Below are 25,838 nucleotides of genomic sequence, written 5' to 3'. Positions count from 1 at the left end.
CCTAATCACAAACAGACTGACTACAGCAACACACTCCAACCCAACATACCTGCCTATCTTTTTCATAGACTTCAAACTATCCAAAACTCTTTCTGCACTCATCATAACCTCCCGCGCCAAATCCACACCACTCCTTGGAGAGCTCCACTGGTTTCCCATCCAAAAGCGCAGCCAGTTCAAACTTCTCACGCACGCATTCAAGTCACTACACAACACGGGATCTGAATACCTCAATCACTGGCTTCACTTCCACTAACCCCTGAGACAACTTTGCTCGGCATCACTTTCACTCGCACACTCACTCCACATCCACAGAAGCAGAACAGGAGGTCTATCATTCTTCTACCAATCCACCAAAACCTGGAACAACCTCCCCCCACACATCAGGGCCTCCTCCTCACTTCTTGAATTACTCAAGAAACTGAAGACCTGGCTTTTCGATTAGTCTTCTTGTGGGACCATTGAAACTGCCTGTATGCAGGGCCAGCCTCACCACACGCCTTCACTTACCTACTCAGCACCTGGATAGCCTCACGGGTGACTAGCAACGTTCTACAAATCCACCTTACACTACACTCTCACACAAGCCAGTAATTGGACAAAAACTCTCAGGTACATTTTGAGGAACATCCACGCTCTTTTTAACAACAGTTTTTTTCTAGCAGAACATTAACTTCACGTTTTGGGATTTTTCATCTACTGTATTTGAGATATTTTGGACCCTCAGGTTTTGTATACTGGTTGCGCTGGAGACCAAACACCATGTTAAGGAGGGAGTATTATCAATAGAACAAAACCCCTTTTCTGTAACAAGCATTTACAATACAATAGGTCTCGCACTGACATTATTATGAGCTATTGACATTATAAATGACATTGTTTTTTGGTTTTGGGTTTCTACTCCTAGCAAAAGAAAACATGTTATCCTTGAATGCTTTGCCTTAAGCCACAGAGGCTACCAACACACAATAGAAGAAAACCACAGAAGCACAGAACAGAATCAATGACAGATGTCAACAGTCTGTGAGATTTTGAAATAATAATAAACTTCTTTATTCGGTTATTACAAATTGTAAAACCATAAAAGATACATTTCACAAATAAAAAATATAAATGTACAGTAGGACAAAAATCATGTTAAAAATAAAATTTACACAAATCCAGAGTCAAATATTTTGCAATAAACAGTTCTCATAATTTCAATGCCATGTTTGGGAGTATTTGTACCATACATTTAGATTTTGAAATGAAAAATGAAATGGAATGGGTATCAGAGAGAGATTGGGTAATGAAACGGAAGAGCTGTGAATGGAAGATGAAAGGATGTTGTGGGATAAGGGGAGAAGATTTGGGGCATGTTACAAAGTTGGGGAGTTTAAGAGATAGGGGATATCAGGATATATTATGTAGTAGTGATGACGATTATTTTGTTTGCATATGTAAATAAATGAATGTTGATAGCTGCAAGCCTGTCCTAATAAAGCGGCATTTTATGTTACAATAGGCCTGTGGTTGGGTCTTTATTGCACGAAGAGTATGGTTTCACAAACCAACGCGCCAAAGCAGAACTCTGTTTTGGGCGGGAAGCAGTTCTGTCCCATGTTGCTCTGCTGCCCTCCTCCTCGAGGGTCAGCTCCGAAGACGAAGTTTGTTCAGGCTGTGGGGCTCGCTCCCGGTTCACCTCGGTGATCCAGATAGCGAAGACGGCCTCAAGTTTGAGGGGGTGCTCAGAAGAGCACAACCGGTGGTGTAGAAGATTTGTGACAACTCTCAGATGTTCTGCGTCAATATTACTAGCAGCTAGAAGTGGATTTAGTCTCCAGCAGCACCTTGATGCAGGTTTCCAGAGGTATAGAGATATAGGTGGGCATTTGTGCAGAAGGATGCTAAGGAGTCTAGCAGTGTAAGAGAGTCTTGCCTACTGTATGAATTACACCTTCAATGCTCCACATTGTACAACCTCTTGGTTTGTTTGTCAGTGTTCCTTAAATATGTAAAGCGCTCCGACAACTTTTCCTAGGGCCAAAGCATTGCATAAAGAGTAAATAAATAGCGACCATCAAGGGACTCTGGCCTGGCTGCACCTCCTAGTGACAGGAACAGGTTCGACCTGTCCTTCACGGGTGAAAGGTCAGAAAGAGGGGTTGAGCACGAGTTGCCAGAAAACAGACAGAAGCCCAAATAAACTGCCTGAACGCCAGAAAGTGCATGTTGAGCTGCTTTTACCACACAATCAGGGTCTGCACCAAAGCCAGACAAGATAAAACCACAAGGAAAACTGGCATTACAGCAGTGACTGGCATGGAAAAGAGGCATAAAACAGAGGGAACATGCCTTCACGGCTGACTCTGCCTGGAATGTGCCCACACCCCTCTTAAGGGAAGCGCGCTTGCATCCTTAGCTGCCAACTACGCCCGTGTCACCGAGTGAAAATCTGTCCGGTCCTGGCTCGAGTTCACCGTACTTTGCATTCTGGGACTTGTAGTTTCATTTCCCCATTGTAATTAGGGCCATGAAAGCTTTCCCCATCTAAAGAGCTACGGGATAAAAATAAAATGTGCGCCTTGTGGAGGGCAAGCGACATTGGGCCACTAGGCAACCACGTAAATTAGGACTCTTAGTTACTAGTTGAGAAATAAAAGATTCTCTCTATTTTTACTCGCCAAAACACCTGACAGGTTGGACGACAAATCTGGTGGGTTGGATGAAAAGTGCCATAAGATGCAGGTGGGAAGTCTAGAGAGATTACATGTTCGTGCAGAATAGTAACCACTTACCTCTGGCTTGGCGACAGGCCCCATTCGGAGGTCTGCCCTGATAGCTCCTGGCACTTGAAGGAGAAGTCAGATTGCGTGGGCAGAGAGGAGCCCTCTTGAGTCTAGCTCCTTGAGGACCAGACTGGTTTCCCCGGGGTTTGCATCACAATGTAAATTGGGGGTGGGCAAGTTAAGGAGGGGCCCGGTGAGATGCAGAAGCGTGTGAAAGTCCCCGGAGATTCCACGGACCCGCCACCAGGGTAATCAAGCAGGATGGGCAGTGGCGTAACATCAGTCCCCGCAGTGCGGGTAGGGTGACCAACTGGCACGGTTGAAAATTCAGGACGATAAGTGTAACAAGTAATAAAACAAGAATTCAGAAACATGATCCTGCAGTGTGAAAAACTCATTATACGTATTACACGCCTCCTAAAGATAAGAAATGGCTTCACGACAGCCGTGAAAGGGCAGTAACCAAAAAGCCTCCTTTTCAATGGGAAGCCAGCGTTTAGCATAAACGCTGACGCAACCCAATGAAAATGATGGGCGGGGCTTCAAGTCCCCTTCTGAAATCTCCTCATTAACAATATGTCTCGCCAAGCGAGCAACGAATGCGCACTGCAACGCTGGGCGAGACCTTAAAAGGTGTTCTTCCCCTCCTGTGCTGTCCCGGATAAGCCAGTGGAGACACAAGACTGACCACGTATGACAATCGTCCTTTATTCTCTGCTCCAATTTGATCTCTACGGACAGGAGGGTGACTCTTATTGGTAGGGCAACAGGTGAACTCATGACCCATACCATATAAAGCTACAGGCATCCCTGATATTCCCAATACAGGCACTGTACATATTTGAAGGCTCCCACCGTTACAAGGAAAATGCAGGGTGGTACAGATGCCCCACAGTCCTTTATCCAGATATGGAGTGGCCCCAAAGGATGACTTCCTGAGGGGCTGCCGCTGGTGTAGGAAAGTGAAGACGGGGAAAAGAGCCCATGATGAGAGACAAACGTCAACCACCCGTCCTGGCAAACCAAGAGCAGGGACTTCTTTGAAAGTGGATGGGGTCTCCCAGAGGAAAGAGAGGCCTCCTTCCAATCAGAACCCAGCAGACTACAGGAAGGTAGGGCTTCCATACCAGACACCCAATACGTTACCAGACTTGATCAGGCACAAAGTGGCGGTTGAAGGCTCTTCTTGTATAATCCCACCAGTCTTGGGCCCTAATGGAGAATAACTGGAAGGGAAACAGCCTTCACAACAAGGTTTGTACCATTTTGTGCCTTTACCACACATTTTTTAGCTTGCATGTTTTTACCACATGTATGTTTTTACAATGCATGCCTTTACCATACATGTAAGGTAAGTTGGTGGAGTGGGGGGTCTCTATTTATAAACAGTGCATGTTAATGGCATACTTGTAAACGTATATGTAAAAAAATGTGGCGTAAAAAATGTGAGGTTAAGGCATGTGATGTATTTCCCTGCGTTGTTCTGTTGTACAACCTAATTGGAGACCAGAGCTGAATCCAAAATTCCCCTATTTCTATCTCCAGGCGAGTAGGATGGATAAAAGGGCAGAAGAAAGACAGTGAGGTGGTTCCATTAAAGGGTGACCACAACAGAGCCCAACCGCCCCTATTTTTCCTTCGAGGTTGCTAAATCTAGTGAGGTTAGTAGACCCTGTGGTGACCCAAACTAGAAGATGGAAAAGTAATGTAATATCGGTCACTCTAAGGCAACTGTATAAAAGAAGTGAGGGAATAAGGATATTTCTGAATACTTTTGATGTGACTACCAGGACGTACAATAACAAGAGACAAGCATAAGGTCATATCTTACTAACAATGGAACAAGATGAAAGTACTAACGATATAAGTTTGGACTAGGAAAAAATATAAAAACTTCCAGATGAAAGCCACATATATCCTTCCTTTTGGGCTTACGAGGAAATGCTATACCTTTTAGCATAACTGACATGTTGTCCCAGCTTAATCCCTTATGGATGCATATTAGGAGGAAGTTCTCTTCTTCATGTCTAACCTAGGACTCTTGTGTGTGCACCTGGATGTGTTGTGTGGAACACAGCGTGCTATCATGTATGCAAAACCCACACCGACCTTCAGATATTTCGCTCTTGACCTTTACCTTTGTTCTACACTGGATTCAATAGGAGGTGTGATGGGAAGAAAGATGGGCAGAGGAGAGGTGTGTTGTGTGAAATTTAAGATGCTGCATGAGCCACTAGTTAGGCACACATTCGTGTTTCAAGTTGGGCAGGAACATTGAACTTGAAAAAACAAAGTGCCCCCACACCAGGAGTTGTGTGACCTATCTCCAAGATCCATAGAATAGATGAATTCCTCCTCAATCTCTTAAGAGCTTATTAACTCCAGGTAAGAGTGTTAGAAAGTTGAGAAATCATGAAGGACTGTGCTTATATGCCGTCAGGACACAACTTGAAATACTACTTTCTGGTGACATCTATTTTGATCTACAGGTGGCATGTTATAATACTTTCACGGTAAACTCTGTGTTCGATCCACTGGTTGTCCATAAATTGAGTATCATTACACTGAGTAAAGATAATATCTGTTATTTGCACCAGGTCGAAGCAGTCGTTTGTCAAGCGTAACATTAGTAATGTTAAGTGTGGGTACCTTGTGGTCTGAAATTCTTCTCCTCTCCCCAATTACTGCGCTGCAAGTGAGATTGCTAGTGAGGTGGAGTTTTGCCTTGCCAGAATGGTTGGGTGATGTGTGCTCCATTCCTACAGCCTCAGTGGTAGCTGTATCCAGACTGTATACTCATCTACATAGACAGGCATTCTATATGAATTTATCAAGTGAAAAGAGGGCATCAGAATGAAAGTTTCAAAGCCGATACGCTTTGATGAAATCTGAAGGAACAATTTAGTGAAATTAGAAGCCGTAGGGGATACCTGTCCTGTCTCATCCAAAGTAGAATTTATGTCATTCAGTGTAGCTGAGATGACCACCTCACTAAGGTAACAGCAAAAGACTAACAGGGTAATTTATACACTGGTGGCCCGTCATCTATTTAAAGATCGTCCAGGACAGAGATCCACCTAGTCCAGGATTAGACTTGCATAGCCCACAGAGGCTGCTCTAGTCTTCCCTGACTTTAAATATGGCAGGGGAACAGAAAGATAAGAAGTACCTGCCGATTTATGGCAATACCCCCATTCTGCCACATTCAATGAGGCCCTTAGTCTAGAATACCTGTTCTGACAACACTCTGAACACTGTAAATCTTGCAGAGCAAATGCATGTCGACTCAAAAGAAAGAAAATGAAAAAACACCACACTTAGTAACTGGCACAGAAAAGCTTTTGTTTCAATGTAGAAAGTTCCAACATGTTATTTCTCTGTTGAGAGTCCCTAAGGAGAGCGATTTTAGGCAGATGTTGATCTCTTCTCATTGTATCTACAGAATGGACACTCTTCGAGGTCCAATAAGGCAAGAGTGCATCAGGGGTTCCTTGTAACTGTATGGAGGTGGAATGTCCTAACAATTCTGGCCGCATTGCTTGTTTTGATTGGATTGTACTTTTTTGTAAAATATTATTTCCATTCGATAATAATGAGCCAAGAAAAGTCTGAAATGCTGACCTAAGGTATTTCCATTGGTTTCAAAATAAGAACTCAAGCATTCCATCTTTTGGTCACTCCACTGCCAATTAATATGCCCTTATTGCTTATTGTATTGATGAAATATCTAATAAACATATTTGAAATGAAAAATAAACATATGGCAATATTTTATAATGACAGTTTTTTGATGGCAGATGAATCTCTTTACTATACAACAGCGGTGACTGAAGATTCACTGACAAATACAAGGATGTTAGTGTTATAATGCCCAGAGTGCAACAACTAGTGACTGCATTGGAGATGCACCATATCAGAATGTGCTTAACTTCACCCAAAGAAATATGACCTTGTATTTCTGCATCATATCATTAGTGATCTACATTTTAATATTTATATAAAGTGATGAAAAGGTATATATAAGGTACAGTTCTTCGAAGTAATGATAGCACAGGAAGTGGCAAGAGAAAACACTGAGTAACCAGTATTCAACAGTATTTTTTTGTTAGGTCTAAGTACCTCTAAGTACAAATGGCTTAGGCCGTGCAGCAAGTCAATTAAAATCCTTGCTCAAGAGGTGTAATTAGCTTGCATTAAGATAATATTTCATTCTAGTAGGATGTTGAAGGAAGCACTAAGATGGTGACAAATGAAATTAATTTTAAAGAAGAGGCTCTATCACAGAAATAACTCTTCCAGAAGAGGACTGAATAGTAAATTGTGGCAAAGTTGACCAATACCCAGAGGCTGAATGATCAGAACTTGTTTGATCTGATGTTCTGCAAGTGTCTACTTCATTATCAGCAACTGCATAATAGTACTAAAGAGTTATGTAGCAAGGTCCTCCCATTCCTTCTTCGCAAATAATATTAGTTTACCCGAATAAGTCAAACTGCACATCTTTTAGCAGAATGACCTATAAAAGTACAATTTGTGCAATGTGAAATCAATAACACCAAATGCCACAACCAAACAAAGATATATCATCCTCCCACCAAAAGGTAGGGACACTCCAGGGATTCCATTGTTGTGACTGCATTGGGATGAGTAAATTATGTAGTTTATGGAAAGATAGGGCCCCGATTACCTTGTATTTCCTTTGGAGGAGTATGGGCTGGCAAATTTGGAAGTCTAGAAATACCTACAAGTAAGACACACCCTGCTAGCCCAAAGTAGCAAAAGAAACGGTTATTGCAAAGTCCTCACTAATGGAAGATCGACTCCTCACTGAGCCCATCCTTAAGAGGGACATCTCTCTGACAAACAAGTAACTCATTAATAATTCCAATTCTCTAGTGCAATTGAGGATGGACTACATATTCCTTCATAGATCATACAGTACCACAGCTGCACCATGAAAGATGGGAAAGGTGGATACGGACATCTGTGCGAGAGGTTGTGGCCAAAAGGGCACTTTCTTCTTTGGTCGGGTCTAGTACTGTTGCCCTTCTGGGAGGAGGTTCGGGATTGCTTGGGGCGAGTCACTGGTATATAAGTATACAAATCACCAAGGATAACCATTCTTAATATTTGTAGTGAGGGGACCATCAAAACATACAAGCATGTTTCTCAACGAGAGCCTGGTGGCAGTGAAGAGAAATGAAGCCAGGAAATGGGGAGTTGCTTCCCCACAAGACTTGTCCAGTTGTGAGGACGATAAGGATTGGTGGATGCTAGCAGAAAAACAAGTATATTAAGGTAGACGATGCCCGAATAAAGGGACTAAAATATGGCAGTACCAGCAGAATTTCTGAGGGACTTTGTCAACAGTGTAAATATTCATATTCCATGCTTTGGTAATAATAATTGACCCCAGAGACATATGACTATTTAGGTGGCAGATGTGAGAATGTACCTGTGCTCCATGCATGGTGAGATATGTAATACTTTGTCCTTGCAGCAGTGATTAGAATTCCTCGTTGTTGAACATTTATAAAAAGTGCTCTTAAAAAAACAAAGACAGCATCGTAGAGGCAGCTAAACAACCTGTCAAAGAGAAAAGGAGGGCAGTGGGCACCACTCCAGCAGCATTGAGTAAGTAACTTAATATGTTAATTGGAATCAAACATTTACTGTGAATAACCTATACCATTAAGTTGTCCACAAAAACATCAGTGGTAATAAATATCTGAAAACTAAGCAAAACAAATACAAGTGTCTTCAGAATCGCATACTGAAAAAACTGGACAGTGTGAAAGGCATAAAAGAAATAGCAGAGTCCTTTTTGCCATCTCAACAAATGAGATCACTAATGTGGCCATGATGAGACCTTTTCAATTGAAGTGGTGATGAAACTAAGACTGTAGAGACTCATTTATGCACTGCAGGCCCCAGATGAAAAGTGGATGCCCAATTTTACCAACTGTGAACTCTACTAAACCTTCAAGCTGCTGTAAGAGAATTAATGCCCTCACCTGCTCCTCTTCATCCTCCGTCTGAGATCTTACCAGCTCCAATAGGCGGCAGGCTGTTAGTCCCCCAGTGGAGTCAACAAACAGCACGCTCTGTTTCAGGCTGTGCGCCGCAGTAATGGCCACACTAAGACACACCTGAGTAAATAGGAAAAGTATTGATCACGACCAAGTCTGAATAAAGTCTGCAGATGACGTAATTTATGAAACTTAGGTTCACTTGCATTCAAGTCTTTTACTCATGAGTTTTTTTATACTAGCATTGGCGATTTACCTAGGTGGCCTAACATATCCTGGTATCTGTCATAATTCAATCATACAGGCAGGTTTCTATGAAGCTTCACTTGCACTCTAGAGTGAAAACCTTGGAGATTAAATGAATTATTGTAAAACTAAACAATTATTAAAAGGAATGATTCAAAATTGTCTTTTTGAATGATTAAATTGTGTAGAGTGATTTCAGTCCTGCTGGTGAACAAGTGAAAGGTATCTCCACAGGCTGAATGTAGTCTAATTCTCAGCACAGTCAGAGCACCACCTATGGGCTCCAATGCAAAAAAGGCTTTGAAACAGCATACCCAGAAAAACAAAATGGATGCAAAGAGGCTGTAAAGCAACTGCACATAAAGGGAATATCAAGGCCCCAACATTTCAGGACAGAGGATAAACAGGACGTAAACTAAGGAGGGGGGATAAAAAAAAAAAGAAGAGGTGGAGCAAAGCGGCTCTGAGGCAATTAATGGTTTACCCTTTTACTACTACGGACACTAACCTGAGTCTTACCAGTGCTTGCTGCTCCAGTTATTTCCGTCACCTCCCCAGTGTACAAACCAGAATCCAACAGCTTATCTAGACTAGGAACAGGGTAGTAATATGTGGAAAGATGAGATATATTGAAAATGAACGCAAAAATGTGAGCCTTATGCAGCATGACAAGATAACTGAATGGCAACATCATTCAGTAAGGTCAGCTTTTCCTTATGCAGAACAATTTGACTTACCTGCAACAACACCTCTCCAGTCTGAATATCATCTCTAGATTAAAATGGTCAGAATATCCACCACGCTGTCAGGAGGAAAATCTAGGAACGTATTATAAAATGTAAGTCTTGTGATAACAGTTTCAGCCGCTTTCTTAAGCCCCATGACATTCAAATGTCTTAAGGCTTTTTTCACATTTGCATAACCAATATGGGTTGAACGTGAATGTAAATTTGGTAGCCTGTGAATCTATAAAAGATACCTCCAGCTGCATTTTCTGCAACAGCGTTGTCTATAGATTCACATTCCCAGACTACCAATGAACAGCCAAAGGAAGGAGCGCTAAAGAGCACTGAATTTCACTAAAACAGGCTTGAGACTGGTGTGGGAATTCACACCACACAGACAGTATAAAAGGGTAAAATGTTACAGAATGTTTGAAACGCTACAACTTCATACACATTTCAGTAAGAGAGAATTTACCTAGCAATTCTGCAGTTGCAGCCTTACATCTTATGGTGTCCACTGGCAGTAACCAAGCAAAGACAGTTGGACAAATAGTAACAGTAATGGAAGTAGGAAACTATTATTTTGGAGATCCTTTGTTCAGAAAACATTTCTTTCGACACCAGGCCAATAGAATAGGAGGTTTTCTTCTTATTTAGTCACATTTTTTGGCCTTACCCAAGTAAAAACAAAGGGTGCCTTCAGCATAAAAAGAAAGCACATACAACTTAATAGGAGCTGCACAATGTAGAAAGAAGACCGACTGAGGGTAAATTGCTAAACAACAGGGACAGTTGAAAGTGTTCCGCCAACCAACCTTTTCCACTTAAAAATGATCAACAATGGAAATTAAGAATCTCACCAACACTTCCAGATGAGGTAATTAAAACAAAATCTGCTTCTCGGGCACAAACGTGTTTATTATACTGTACATTCATATGTTCACTCACTTACACTGAGGTCCAGTTTATTGAACTAGGACATAATTAAGTGAATTATGAACATCTATATTCAAACCCTAATGAAATGTATGCACTGATTCAACATTCCAAAATTATACTTTACAACTTCCCCCTTACGATAGGCCATGAATGTAATAAAAAAAAAAACTCTAACAAAAATAGTGTAGACATGAGTTAGAAACAATTGATGGGGTATACTAACCTAACCATTGATTATTTATTATTAGGAAGTTGCCGTTTTTTTGGGGAGTTTTGTAAGTCTTACAGTGGAATGATACTGAGACAAACAGAAGCCACATGGGAGTTCTTAAGGAGGAAAGCTGAATGATGATAACACATGCCCTTGCACACAAGGCAGAGGACAAACCACTGGAAGTAAGTCAATAAAAAACAGAAGTAACCTGGCAAACATTTTCACACATGTGACTAAGCACCCTATTAAAAACTAATTTGAGAGATGCACATATTATTTTCTGCAATCCCAGAAACATGTTATTAACTCCATCCTTGTTTGAGAAGGACAAGTTGCATGACCTGTTGAAATCTTCATGAGGTACTGATGGGTTGAGCCCTATGATTAGTAGGAGCAGGGTAAAGGCAGACCTGGTAATTTTGTTTACGTAGGTTTCTAGATTTAAATTAGTACTGATGGTAAAGCTATATGAATTGGTGATGTGTGAAGAGATTTTAATTGCTCAAACCAGACTTGGACATTCAAATTAGAACTATAAATTATATTTGCTTAGGTAGCATACAGTTGACTCCAGTATGAAAAGCTGGTTTTATATATGATGGCTAGTGAGAGCGGCTTGAGGCCTTACATATTTTTTTTTTGTGCTTGAAGTCTAGATCTTTTACCAGCAATGTTTATGGAACTGCAAAATCTGCACTCACAGCTGGTTTCTTGGTTATAGTACCATAGAACTTTATTTTGGCAAAAACAGTCTTCCTTTTTTTAAACAAAGCTGTTTAAAGTTTTTGTGGGGTCTGAGGTCTGAATGTTCCAAATTTCAGAATGTTTCATGATGCCTTTCACACAGTGTTTTAAATCTCTCTTGAATCACATGGTTTAGGATGAGGTATAAACTCTTATTTTAAGGAGTTTGCTATGGAACCCGAAGAAAGTACGTTATAAGTCTTTATCACCCAATATTAAAAGAAAGAATACTTTTTCTTCAGAATTTAGCATTCCCCCAAATACATGCGGAGGGTAGTCTAATGACTCAGAACTGTGCCATCCGTCAAAAGAAAAACTGATATTTTGTGAAATGTTGACATTACTCATGTGAGAGATTTTTTTTAATCTGTGTCCCAAATTAACCTCGGACTTCTACTATAGCCTTATAGCCCGCTGTAGCAGGCAATACCGGCTATTAAAGGCCCGCTACTGCAGTAAAGGTCCTGGCTGAAGTAGAGGGACTTTAACAAGGTAGCGGGACTACGAAGGGCTATAAGGCTATTAGAACGTTCTAACAAAACAAAGGCCTCTCGAAGCTCGAGGGGATTTAAATCCCCTCAAGCTCCGAGAGGCCTTTCTAGGAGATTGGAATGTTGCTTGCGGGCCTTTACCGGTACATAGATGCAGGGAGCACTCCATTGTCTACAATGGAGCTCCCAACATTCCAATGTTCTAATAAGGCTCATTAACAGACATAGCGAGGAAGATAATAGCTATTGTATAAGCAGGTTTGCAGTGCCCTTGGCACTTTACAAATAACCGAGGTAAATTCTCTGTCAGATCTGTAAACAATTGTCTGGCATGAAAAGAGTTTTAAAAGGTATAGGTCAGTGGTACTTTTTTTTTTCATTTTACAAAAATTGATGAAATCATTCTAAAATGTAAACATGAAACTGCGGCTTCCTGACCACCGCCAGGGAACGGCGGTTCCTTGGAGGATGCGGGTGGGCTGTGGTGGTCTGACAGCTCGAATCGTAATAGGGTGGTCGGTAAAATGCCGCGCCCCCTCGAGTCTGGCGGTCCTTTGACTGCCAGACTCGTATTTGGGCCCTATGTTTTTATCACTCCTTATTTGATAAATAAATAAGATTATTGGGCTATCTCTTTTGGCATGCAGCCTTTTTGCTGTACATGCTACTTGCTATTCCCTATTTCCATGTATACACTGCTCGGAACCCCACTGCTGGCAAATGCATTGTGTCATATTTACCTATGTGACAGGTTTCCATCAGAGTTTGTGGAGATGTGTTGGTTGATAGTAGCTGACAAATGTTTTTGTTCAGAATGTATTATGTCAATAGAGCTGTTATATTGCATTAACATGCTGCAAGTGAAAAATAAATCATCAGAGGGGGAATTGCGATATAAAAAGGCTTCAGAGCAGTGCTGCAAATCTTGTCAACTGCCATTTGTTGTGTGTAAACAAAGCCATGTTACATTGCTAAAGGTATTATCTGCAGCATCCTTGATGCAGGTTTTGGTTCTGTATTAAGGCCCTTGAATAGCCATCTTAGTTGCTAATCTTAGGCTTTGGACGATTGTGTCTTGAGGAGTCTGTGTCAGCACCAGGTCGAATTGCAATCCGTTCAAAAGGTCTAGGCATGTTAATAGTACTAAAGTAGTAATCTTTTACGTACTCCTACATGCCTTGGTAAATTGGTGCAAAATATCCAACTCAAGATTAGTAAAAGTGTAAAGAAAATGTAGTCTTTTTTACTTAACTAACTGTATATGAGTATTCCCATACGTCTGCCATTCTAGATGCTTTGTGGCCAATTTACAAAGTAAGAGTGTGTAAAGGAATACTACCCGCAAACTTTCTCATGTACTCCGAAATGCCTTTGTTAGTAGGCCTCCATGATTTTTTCCCAGTCAATTGTGAGCGACTCACTGCTTTCTAAAGGAGGTGGAGTGGGGGGGGGGGGGGAGTTACTAGGCTTACAAACAAAATTGTGAAGAAGCATGTAGGAGAGTCCTTTTTTGCGGTTGGTAACGTTGTGAATCTGGCACTCCCATTCCTGAGATTATTGATACAAGCTTCATTCTAATCCTTGGCGGTGTCAATAAATGTTTAATCAGGGAACCTTTCCTGACTCTACACTCACTACAAAAGCCATAATATTCCACAAGTTAGAACATGTTAAAATAAGTTTGTTTTTATTTTTTCTGGAACTTTACTTTCTACTAACGTAGTTTGGGCAGTAGGAACCAAGTTTTTGGGAGAGGATTTTATTTTTTTTAAAAGCTTCAGGGAAAGTGTGAGAATGGCTGTAGGGATGAGAGATTTAGCACCTGCAGAATTAATTAGTGTTAGTTTAGAGAATGCCTCAGTTCTCCATTTCAGGTTTAGATGACTAGGTTTCACCCGTCACAACTATATTACGGGTCTGCTCTGACAATGTCTCGCCAGTTATATCTGTGTAGGTCTGGGTTCTGTTTTCTTGTTACATTTTAATTACTAATGATATGCACATTCTCTTGGATTAATGTTGAACTGCGGAGATTCCACATCCCACGCTATGCAAAGAAATCTATGCTAACCTATTATCTGAAGTGAAAGAGAGAAATATTTTTTTAAGGTAAGACTCTTTTAAAAGTTATATGAATATGAGTGTTTAGTAAGAGCATTTATAATGTCAGACTAGATTAGAAAATCTGTTATTTATTATTCCAAATGTCTGGTTCAACTGTCTTCCAGAATCTATTCCGTCCCAGAGATTTCCCAATTCTTTCCTCAGAAAGGCAGGTCTGGGTGGCTATGTATTAATTACTGGGTACCTACCACACACTAGGGTGAGATTAAATTACATGCTACCTCCTTGGTGAGTATTGTGTATTGGATATTTCAAGTTATGTGAGGTTATGCCACAAACTACTGTACATCAATTTTTAGATTCCCACCAAATTTATCAGGTTGGAATTGTACACCTTTGCATATTTCTTTTGTAACATCATGCACCCATACAGTAAAACGCTTTGATGCCCTAGAGGATGGCATCCGTACTATAAAACTCTGTCTAAATAAATTCATGTCAGACTGTGGCACTTCAAACATCTGGACTACAGTCTTAAATGCATATTTATTATCAGTGATCCCCTCCCTTTTATTTCTGACAAATTTATGGCTTAAGGTCTGCCACTGAATAAAATATAACAAGATGTGCATTTCATTCAGTTCACATTGACATCTACTACATTATCACTATAAGATTAGGACATTTGTGGTTGGTGAAGTATACTTTAAACCACTGAGGCTGGTGATCTTTCTCAATTGAATGACAATAGAAAAATGAAAAGAGGATTTGAAAAATCCAGTGAGTTAAACATGATGTCAACCAAGGGGGGAGCATGTGTGGGTGGGAAGATACACCAGAAGCCCTGTAACTTGGCAAGTGGGAACTCAAGAATCTAAGAATATACCGTTTATGCCTTCCAAGCTAGCTTTATTAAAGAAGGCAATTAATAGGCTGCCCTACTTGCCCGCTGTATTGCATTTCACTGAAAATGGATTCATGTATAAGCCATATAGAGAGTGGTCAATAAAAATAACCTGGCACTGACATTTCAATAACATATACAACAGGGACCAATAAGAAAACAAGTTACTTACCTGTAACTACAGTTATCCAGTATTGGTATCTTTCATAGATTCACATGCCTGAATCATTCCCCGTCGCCAAGGCGGGAGTCCCCGGTAAATAAAAAAGTAGTGCCAAAATGCTAGTAGTAGTAGTAGGCCCAAAGAAAAGGCCAAAAGCCTGTATCTTAGCAGCCTATCTACCTCATTATGCCAAAAGAACCAAGAATTTGGTAACAACCAATCAGACACCAGCACCCTTCTAGAACCCTCTCAGCAGAGCCAGTTTTCCTCAGATTTTCGTAGCACAAGTGGGAAGTGAACGTCCCAAATTATATAGAACTGACTCTACGGGGAGGAGGGTGGGTGCATGTGAATCTATGAAAGATACCAATACTGGATAACTGTAGTTACAGGTAAGTAACTTGTTTTCTTATCCAGTATTGGGGTATCTTTCATAGATTCACATGCCTGAATCAGAATAGCGAGCAGTATACCAAGTATACAGTCGTTTGCGGATGGCGGGAGACTAGTACTGATACTCCCTAATTGCATCCACAGCTTGTTAACAAGAGGTATAAGAAAAATCTTCAAATTCGAAATATGCAATCTATAAAGAGAAAAGCATGTAAACATGAAAGCAAATCATCATTGTAACACATTGCATTGTTATACCAAAGATATCAACATCTTACATATTAAAATATGAAAAAAGGGTACCTGAAGGTATCTCAAAGAAACAGATGTCGTAGTACAGCTTGCTCAACTGCTGCATCCTCACGATGCGTAGATTGGAGGCAGTAATGTCTGGTAAAAGTGTGGACATTTTTCCATGTCGCAGCACGGCAGATATTTTCTAGAGTCACACCAGCAAACAATGCTGTAGACGCTGCTACTGTCCTCGTGGAATGGGCCTTGGGTTTCCTCAACAAAGGCCTGTGAGCCTTGTCATGGCAGAAAAGTATTGTAGATGCTATCCATCTGGCAATGGTGGATTTTATAACCGCCTTTCCCAGAGTAGTTTGGCCATAAGCCACAAATAATTGATCGGACTTTCTAAGGTTCTTTGTTTTCAGAAGATAGAATTTAAGACATCTCTTGATATCGAGAGAATGTAAGGCTCGTTCCACCGGGGTGGATGGATAAGGAAAGAAAGTTTTTAACGTCACTGGTTCATTAATATGAAACTGTGAAGGCACCTTAGGGATAAACGTTGGATTAGTTCGGAGGTGTTCTTGAGTGAAGTGTAGAAAAGGTTCCTTTACAGTAAACGCCTGAATTTCACTCACTCTTCGAGCTGATGTTAAAGCCAGAAGTAAAGCAACCTTCCATGTAAGGAATTTTAGGTCAGCCTTGTGGATGGGCTCGAATGGATGCTTCATTAATTGCATTAAGACTGTGTTGAGTTCCCATTCCGGTGGCGGAAGTCTGACCGGAGGAAACTCTCGGAATAGTCCTTTCATAAACTGTTTAATTAAAGAGGATGAACAAAGCGAAGGGCCATGAGCACCCTTTCTGAATCTGGAAAGTGCAGCTAAGTGGACCTTGACTGAAGGGAAAGAAAGTCCAGATCTTGCCAGGTGTAACAAGTAAGGAAGGATCTTTTCTGCAGGATCGTCCACCGGGTGCACTTGGTTTGCTTCACACCAGCAGCAAAACCGTTTCCATTTTAGACGGTAAGTTTTTATCGTGCTCTGAGCTCGTGATTTTGTTAATATATCCCTACAGTCTTGAGGGATATCCAGGTCCTTAAACTCTAAGAAGTCAGGAGCCATGCGTGTAAATGTAGGGACTGAGGGTCCAGGTGGAGAACCTGACCTCTGTTCCTTGACAGCATTGTGGGCGTCGGGCGAAGACGGATCGGCTGGTCCTGTGATAGCAATAGGAGCTCCTGAAACCAGTATTGGCGTGGCCATCTGGGTGCAATCAAGATGAGACGACAGCCCTCCAACTTCATCTTGCGTTTGACCCTCGGTATCAGGGGTATCGGGGGAAAAGCGTAAGCACAAGTCCCTGACCATCGCATGGACAGGGCATTCCCCCTTGAGCCCTGTTGAGGGTATCTGCTGGCATAGAAGCGGCATTTCTTGTTCTCCTTCGTGGCGAACAAATCCAGTGGTGGTGTTCCCCAAGCTCTATATATTCTGAGCACCTGAGCTTGCTCTAGCTCCCATTCGTGGCAATCTGATTGTGATCTGCTGAGCGTGTCCGCTAATGTATTGCAGAGACCTCTGACATGTTCTGCTCTGAGGGTTATGTTGTGGAGTGTGACCCATTCCCACAACTCCTGAGCTTCCGTGGACAAAGTTGCTGATCTTGTTCCTCCTTGTTTGTTCACGTAGAACATGCTGGTGGTATTGTCGGTTCGAATCAGAACCGAAGAACCTGCAATCCTTGGAAGGAAAGCTTGCAGAGACAGGAAAATTACTCGCAATTCCAGACTGTTGATGTGTTTGTTTTTGTACTCTGGGGACCACTTCCCTTGTATCTGTAAATCTTGGAGATGACCTCCCCATCCTTCCATGGAAGCATCGGTAGTGAGGACAAAGTCTGGAATCTTCTGAATGAAAGTAAGCCCTTCTGATAAGTTGGGAATATGGGACCACCAACGTAGAGCGCTCTTCATGCCTAAAGTGACTCTGATGATGTCGTCGAAGGAGCCCATCACCTGCTGCCACTGAAGGTGTAACTCCTCCTGCAAGGGTCGCATGCGGAGCCGCGCCAGAGGAACGAGGTGTATTGCAGAGGAGCACATCCCTAGGAGCGACGCGAACATCCGGACAGAAACTGACTTTCTTTTGGAAATTCGGATTGCTAAGTTTTGAAGACGAACCTGCCGTTCGTGAGACAAGAATGCCTTGCAGCGGGCGGTATCTAACAGCGCGCCCAGAAAAGGAAGGATCTGCCTTGGTTGTAATTGAGATTTGCTCCTGTTGATCGTAAGCCCCAGAGACTGGAACAGACGAAGAGATGTTGTCACGGCAGTCTTGACTGATCTTTCCGAAGGACCCTTTATTAACCAGTCGTCTAAATACGGAAAGACTTGGATTCCTTGGGAGCGCAACACTGCTGCCACTGGAGCTAGGCACTTCGTAAAGATCCTTGGGGCAGATTTTAACCCAAACGGGAGCACCTTGAACTGGTAATGGGCGCCAGCCACTGTGAAGCGAAGATACTTGCGATGCTTCGGGTGTATTGGGATGTGAAAGTAAGCGTCTTCCATATCTAAGGAAGCTAGAAAATCTCCCTCGTTGAGGCAACCTAGAATTTCCGCCAGAGTGACCATGCGAAATCCCTGCTTCTTGAGGAATCTGTTCAGATTGCGAAGGTCTAAGATTGGGCGCCACTCCCCTGATTTCTTCTTGATGAGAAAAAAGCGGGAATAGAAACCTGTCCCTTTTTGAAGCGCAGGAACCTTCTCGATTGCGTTCTTGAGGAGCATCGTTAAAGCTTCTTTGAATAGTAAGTGAAGACGAGGGGGAGGGGGTCCCTTGGGTGGTTTGTTGGGTGGTTTGGTGACAAACTCTAAGGTATGACCGTTGTGAACCAGGTCCAGAACCCACTGGACCGACGTAATGTCTTGCCACTTGGTCGCAAAAGTTGAAAAGTTGAAAAGGAGTGGAAGGCGCCCTGCAGAAATCATTGCTTCCGTGAGGTGTCTCTTCCCTGATTCTGCGATCTTTTTCGTTCGCCCTGACGAGAGAAACCAGATGTATTGGTCTGTCTGTAGGAAGACTGATATGATTGCCGATACTGAGGCTGGTACCTATTTTGTTGGGTATGATAACTTCCTCTGGAAGAAAATCCACGGCCCCTTGCTCCTCTCAAGGTACCTCTTTTGTATTGCAAGGAGCCCAACGATCTTGCAGTATCAGTATCCGTTTTAATTGCTTGGAGTGCGTCATCTATGTGTTTTCCAAACAATGATTCGCCATCATAGGCCATGTCCAATATTTTTGTCTGGACTTCTGGCCTGAACGTGGTAGCTTTCAGCCAACCTTGGCGCCTAAGAACCGCAGCCCCAGCCAACTGGCGAAAGTTAGTATTCGCAATATCCAGTGCGCAGTCGATAGTCTCTGAGGCTGCACGCTCACCCTCCAACAAAATCTTTCGAGCATCTTGCCTGCTATCCTCTGGGATGAGGTCGATAAAGCTTGCCATTTCTGACCACATCTGGCGGTCATAACGCCCCATTATCGCTAGGGAGTTGGCTGCCCTGATGGAAGCAGCTGCCATAGTTGAAAACTTTTTTCCAATTAGATCCAGTCGGCGTCCTTCCCTATCCGGTGGTGTAGTAACCGGTGCTGCCGGATTCTTAGACTTTTGTTGGGCTGCCTGAGATATAACCGAGTCTGGACGCGGTTGGCCAATGAGACAAGAGGGACTGTCGGCTGGAGCACGGTATTTTTTGTCAATCCGTGGAAGCACCGCTGGTACTGATGCCAGGTTTTTCATGATTTTAACCCCTTCTTTCCAAATATAGCCAATGATAGGGATAGCTCTCGTAACCTTTCTTGACTCTTCTTTAAAGTCATGCAGAAAGCAGTCAGACTGCTCAATGGTGACTGGCAAGTTGAACCTGGTCGCAGCTCGCTGCATAAGGTTATGGAACCCCCCTATATCCTCTGGAGGCGAATCAGATGGTAGAGGGGTAGGTGGCGAAGGCATAGGGATTATATATGAATCCCAAGGGTCTGCTGGGTCTGGCAGCTCGCCCTCTTCGTATTCCTCCTCCGAGGTTATATCTTGATGCGGGTCCTGTGGAGGATCAGGCAGTTGAGGCATTGGGGCTGGACCCTCAGGCAGAGGCAAAGGGTCCGGCTGCGGCGCAGTCTGTGGAACCTGTGGAACGTTTGGCTGCGGTGGAAAACGCTGCTTATAATCCGCAAGCATGGCTTGTAGGTCTTGTATTAAAGTAGGAGGCAGATGTGACATCTCGTTCCTACGAGGTTGTGTGTAGCAGGGTCTATGATGCGGAACGACTATGTCTTCCTGATAGTAATGCCCTTGGTAATTGTCATCTTCCCCATCATCATCGTCCTCCTGATATTTGATGTGCAGTTCCGAAGGATGGCGAGCAATCCCAAAGGGCCCTTCGTCCTCGTCGTCCACATAATCATCATCGTCACACTGCACATAAGTTTCCAGGAGATGCGAGGGAGTAAGCGGTGAAATGTCCTGCCTTTGAAAAGACTTTAGTTGAAAAGTCCAGGTGGAAACTGGAGTAGAGGTCATCGTCGACGAGATCGTCGTCGACGGGGCTGTGATAGACGGGATCGTCGACGGGATCGTCGACGGGATCGTAGACGGTGCCATCGTCGTCGACTGAGCCGTCGTCGACGGGCTCAACGTCGACGGAGCCGTCGTCGACGGGGTCTTCGTCGACGAGCTCTTCGTCGACGGGCTCGACGTCGACGGGGTCTTCGTCGACGGAATCTTCGTCGACGAGCTCTTCGTCGACGAGCTCTTCGTCGACGGGATCTTCGTCGACGAGCTCGACGTCGACAGGCTTTTCAATGGGGGAATCGTCGACGGCGGTACAGCTGACTTCGTCGACGAGGACTTCGTCGACGACACCTCGACGGCGGGCTTCTTTGTGAGGATAGTAATCTTCGTAGACATAACAGGAGAGGTAAGTGCCGTCGTCGTGAAGGTTTGTGTCAATGAAGAAGCAGACGAGGTGACAGAAACTGAAGATTGAGAGTAAGCCAAAGATCTTGAAAGGCTTTTAGTCACAGTTTGTGTGGTAGTCTTGACTGTAGAATCCTGAGGAGAGAGCGCATCAGAAGTAGAATGATGCGATTTCTGACGCTTCTTCCCTTCGCTGGAAGAGCTGTCCTGCGATCTAGCTCTCTTGCTAGAAGTGGAGGCTTTGTCATCCTCCTCAGGCGAAGAGGATTTAAGCCACAAAAGCACTCTCGCCTCCCTATCCCTGAGAGTTTTTGTATGGGAAGGTGCGGCAAATCTTGCAATCTTTTGCCTCATGTTTAGGGTAGAGGCAGTAGATGCAGTCTACATGTTGATCATCAACATGGACTCTCTTCTTGGTGTAGGTCCTGCAGGACTTAAACAAAGCCTTCTTGTCTGACATGCTGAAGCAAGTTGAAAGAAAACTGAGAGGCACTAAGGGAGACTCCCTTCCACACGACGTGCGGTGAAAATCTGAGGAGAACTGGCTCTGCTGAGAGGGTTCTAGAAGGGTGCTGGTGTCTGATTGGTTGTTACCAAATTCTTGGTTCTTTTGGCATAATGAGGTAGATAGGCTGCTAAGATACAGGCTTTTGGCCTTTTCTTTGGGCTTACTACTACTACTAGCATTTTGGCACTACTTTTTTATTTACCGGGGACTCCCGCCTCGGCGACGGGGAATGATTCAGGCATGTGAATCTATGAAAGATACCCCAATACTGGATAACATGGCTACTAATTGTCTCTGCATCCTTAACAACTATCTAGTGACTGCTGGTCATAATGGAAATTTATATTATGATGCTAATAATCAGAACTTTCTTCTTAGTTGGACTAAGAAATAAAGCAAGTATATGAGGAGCTGCGTGCCAAACCTCCTTTAGTGTCTCCCTGCATGAAGATATTCCTTTTGTCTAATCAGCTAGGCCTTTAGAATGGCTTCCTTGAGGTAAGAAATGTATGAAGAGATATTCATCTGATCCCACGATGTTGGTAACACAGTGTGGGGACAATTCTACACTTATAGAACATAATACTAGCAGTTATGACTTGGTTTCCCAGACAACGTGTAGATGAATATGCTGTACAGTCATCACTAAAAGGAAAAGGCTGAATAATAAAACATATCCAAAACATCACAATGAAGCTGTTTTGAAACACAGCAAACAGAGCAAGAAAACCATGATACATTTTTTGTTGTGAGGAAATGACCACAAGGTGTAGGTCATAGGCTAGGGGCAGAGGCCTGGATGAAAATCTATGCCAACTTATGGTTTGAAATAGTAAAGATCCTTGAAAATGGATACAGTATTGCGAATGATGAAGAGTACCTCTATTGATGGGAATGTAAAACTATTAAGACTCAGTGTCTTTTTTAGAGTAATACTGAATTGTTCATTAGCACTTTGCAACAGGCTTGGAGAAACAATGATGCCTTGCTATGACAAATTAAACAAGGTGATACCGTGCTAGGAGAAATAAAACCTCATATGGGAATAAAGTCTGCAATCGAAAAATACAAAAATATAGGTCACAGCAGTTTTTATCCTCTCAGGTACAAGCTCATTCTCAACTAATATCTGATGAACATATCTGATGCTGCTTGTATTCCCAAGCAGAGCGGATGTGCCCTCGCTATTAAGGCTAGACTATCCCCATTAAAGGTGTGGGCAAAAATATAATATATGGTTGCTCCCGGGAAGTATGGAAGAGAAATTATAAAGTTGATGAAATGGAACGTGCCAAGAGAAATTACAAGTGATTCAGATTAATTCAAACCTTTTTATTCATCAATTTTGGGATTCTGTCCATAGGCTATTTCTTACAACCTACTACTTGATATTGGCTGGATTATTCAAGGGAAGCACTGATGGCAAAGAAGTAACCATCAAGTATTCCCATGCTTTAAGTAGCATCTAACAAAGTTGAAGTCAATGTTGATACCTTCCCCAGAGTCGACTGCATGGAGAGAAGAACTGTGGGCTGTGGTGCCCGCAGACATCTGAGATCGTTTAGCGCAGAGGGCAATGAACACTGACCCAAAAGAGTTTATTATAATTTAACAATCAAGAACATCAATGGTCTCTGCAGGTCAAATCCCTAATGGCATCAACTTAGAAGACAGTCAAGAAAGGGCTTCAAATTTATATTGGCAAGCCAGCCACAAATGACTGATGATTTTACTTTGTAACAGATAAATTATGCCTCAAGAACAGCAATAGTCTAATTCATGACAAATTTATAAGATCAAAACTAGCTGGAACTTTGGTGTAAACTATATTGACCCTCCCACAATCTCTCGACACACTGTATTGTTGCGTGTTCGCATGTTTTTCTTATGTGTTTACCAATGTATATATGTCACAGGTCTTGATGCATGTGAACATGATCATGTAAATGTGAATGTTAGGCCTAATGCAGGTCTCTACTAATGTAAGCCTTTTAGCTTCATTTCTTGGTTAGGCTAACCGAGTTTATACTAAATTGTCGCATATTTACACTTTCTGCTGTATGCATTTTTAAAGTCAGAGGGTTTGTCCATTGTCTGTGCGCAGTGACTAACGATCTGTTGAAAGTTGAAAATCCTCGAGAAACTGAAAGATACACAACAACAGCTTCAGTCTCCTCCCTAAAAAAAACCTAATGAAAACATTGTTTTGTGTCCTTTGAAACAAATTCAGTTTCCGAGCATATAAGCCTTGATGTTTTGAAAAGGTATACAAAAACCCTAGTAATTGTGGCAGGGCAAGCAGTCTGTTCGGTCGCAAATGCTCATAATCGCGATTCCGATTTGAAGCCTACTGAAATACAAGCACAGAGGCGCATTACATTATTCTGCAAATGTTATGCTAAGTTACTAAACTAAGCTGCAAGACAGCTTAATATAAAAAACAAATTGGGGAACTATACTAATAAGTTAGGGATATGTGATGGGTGATGTTTGAGGCATTTTCAGCTGTCACACTTATTTCCCTTTTGATTGATGAGATGTTTATAATTATTATCATTTTTACCCAAACGATGTAAAGAGAACAGCAATAATACATTTAAATACACTATAAAATCCAATTATTTATGTGTGTACTAATGCTAGCTTTTGGTTGGAGCTTTGCAATATCATCTGCAGATGCAATAGATTTTACAGTTTGCCCAACTCCAAATACCCTTACTTCAAGTGTGCATAATACAGGAGGGAGAGACACCTTCAAGTTTTCCTCTCCTCTAAATGTTCATAACCTGATGTTGGGGTTCAGGAATTGTACGAGACGTGACCCCCAAAAAATCTCAGAGTACACAACAATATTCCCCTCTATGTTACAGTGCTCCACTTCTTTGTAAATAGGTTCACACTTTAGAATACAAATATAGACGATAATACATAAAACATTCTCTATCATTACAATATTTTGGATATGTTAGAGCCAATTATAACAGTGTACTTTGCCTACTGCATTCAACACCTGGTTTACAGTTTCGCAGAAGGGTTACTCTGTCTTAAACCTGATAGATGTCCCACCCGCCTTATTACAAGTGCATCATATCATATACCACTTGTAATAAGGATGGCAGATATCCGTCACAGTGGTGATAGAGTAACCCATCCACCAAACTCAAAATCATGCCCTTTGTCTTTAACTAAATAGAAGCATTAATTTGCCAGGATAATGTATTTTGGGCTTTTTCTGGTAACTATTTGCGCCATCACATTCTGGGAAGGGATTTTGTTCAAACAGTTTTGTCTATGTAAGCAAGGACCAGGAGGCAGAGCTTTCCAGTCTGTGTGCATCTTTGAAGAGCATGACTTAAATGATGCTTCATTCTCAACTAAACAACAAAATCTTCAAATATTATTTGTAAAATTCAAAGAAATGTACTTAGTGGAATAATGGAATGGAAAGAGACATCTTTCTTGTGAAGCCTACTGTATATTGACTGCAAAACTTAAGTTTCGCAGCTCCTACTACACTAGAGTCACACAATTGAAAATGGGAAGAACTATATTTGACATTTGTATAGGGGGTTGGGGTCAGAGGTCAGGCTCCGTTATCTTCTTTAGGCTTGACTCTCTCGGAGACCCTCTTGGGAGGGCACCCAAGCTTGGATGTGCTATGCCACAGGTCAACAGATTTAGGACTCGCCTAAGGCACCCCTGTTAAACATTGGGATGGAGGGAAGCCCATCGAAATGCCCAAGATATCTGCTCAACCTTGGATTCATTATTTCAAAAAGAAAAATTACTTGTTAGTGGGGTGCTCCCTGCCTAACGGAAATAGACAAGTGGAAAAAATACATGGACTAGTGTATGACGAGTGAAAGCCACGTTTATAAAGGAAGAGGATGTCCTAAAAAATAGACCAAACTATGGGAAAACTGACAGACCTACAGAGGACAGAGAGGTTAGCTGCACTTACACCATGTTTGGGAGTGGAGTTCAAGCTGAAAGCCCTTGTGATAACGATAAGCTGTTATGGTGTCCAGCACTGCACCAGGAGCAAATGTGTAAATACTGTTAATGCGACTCTTAACAAATCCTGCTGGAATGCAAATGTGGCTGACATGTTAATAACAAGATCTAAAAAATAAATGTTGTTTAAAAAACAAAAGCTCACATTTTACAAGAGAAAAAAACATTTCAGACCCTAATCATTTTCAGCTCTTCTATTAAGTTGTCTCATCTGTCGCTATGCTTTATCTGTTAGTCTATCTCCATGTATCATGGGATTTATTTGACATTTGTATGGGTGTATCATCACCAGTATTGCTAAACAGAGCACAAAAACATACATACAATGGTTGTACCAATGATGCAGCAAAATACAGAAGTGAAACTATACGGAGAAAAACACTTTTAAGAAAACGCATTAAAATCCTTCCACAGTTTGAACA

General features: G+C 42.1%; 1 protein-coding gene across 1 annotated transcript in view; it reads right to left on the bottom strand.

Annotated features, from left to right (window-relative positions):
* Positions 1–25,838, bottom strand: part of RAD51D (RAD51 paralog D) — a 94,498-nt gene that overhangs the window by 46,061 nt on the left and 22,599 nt on the right. The window contains exons 5-6 of the mRNA XM_085649641.1: positions 9,552–9,633; positions 8,783–8,917 (exon numbers count right to left, since the gene is read on the bottom strand). Coding sequence (XP_085505767.1) covers positions 8,783–8,917; positions 9,552–9,633 — 217 coding nt within the window. The remainder of the gene's footprint in view (positions 1–8,782; positions 8,918–9,551; positions 9,634–25,838) is intronic.

The sequence above is a fragment of the Triturus cristatus genome, chromosome 3_2 (assembly GCF_964204655.1).
Source record: "Triturus cristatus chromosome 3_2, aTriCri1.1, whole genome shotgun sequence".
NCBI lineage: Eukaryota > Metazoa > Chordata > Amphibia > Caudata > Salamandridae > Triturus > Triturus cristatus.
This window is presented reverse-complemented; position numbering and strand designations above follow the sequence as displayed.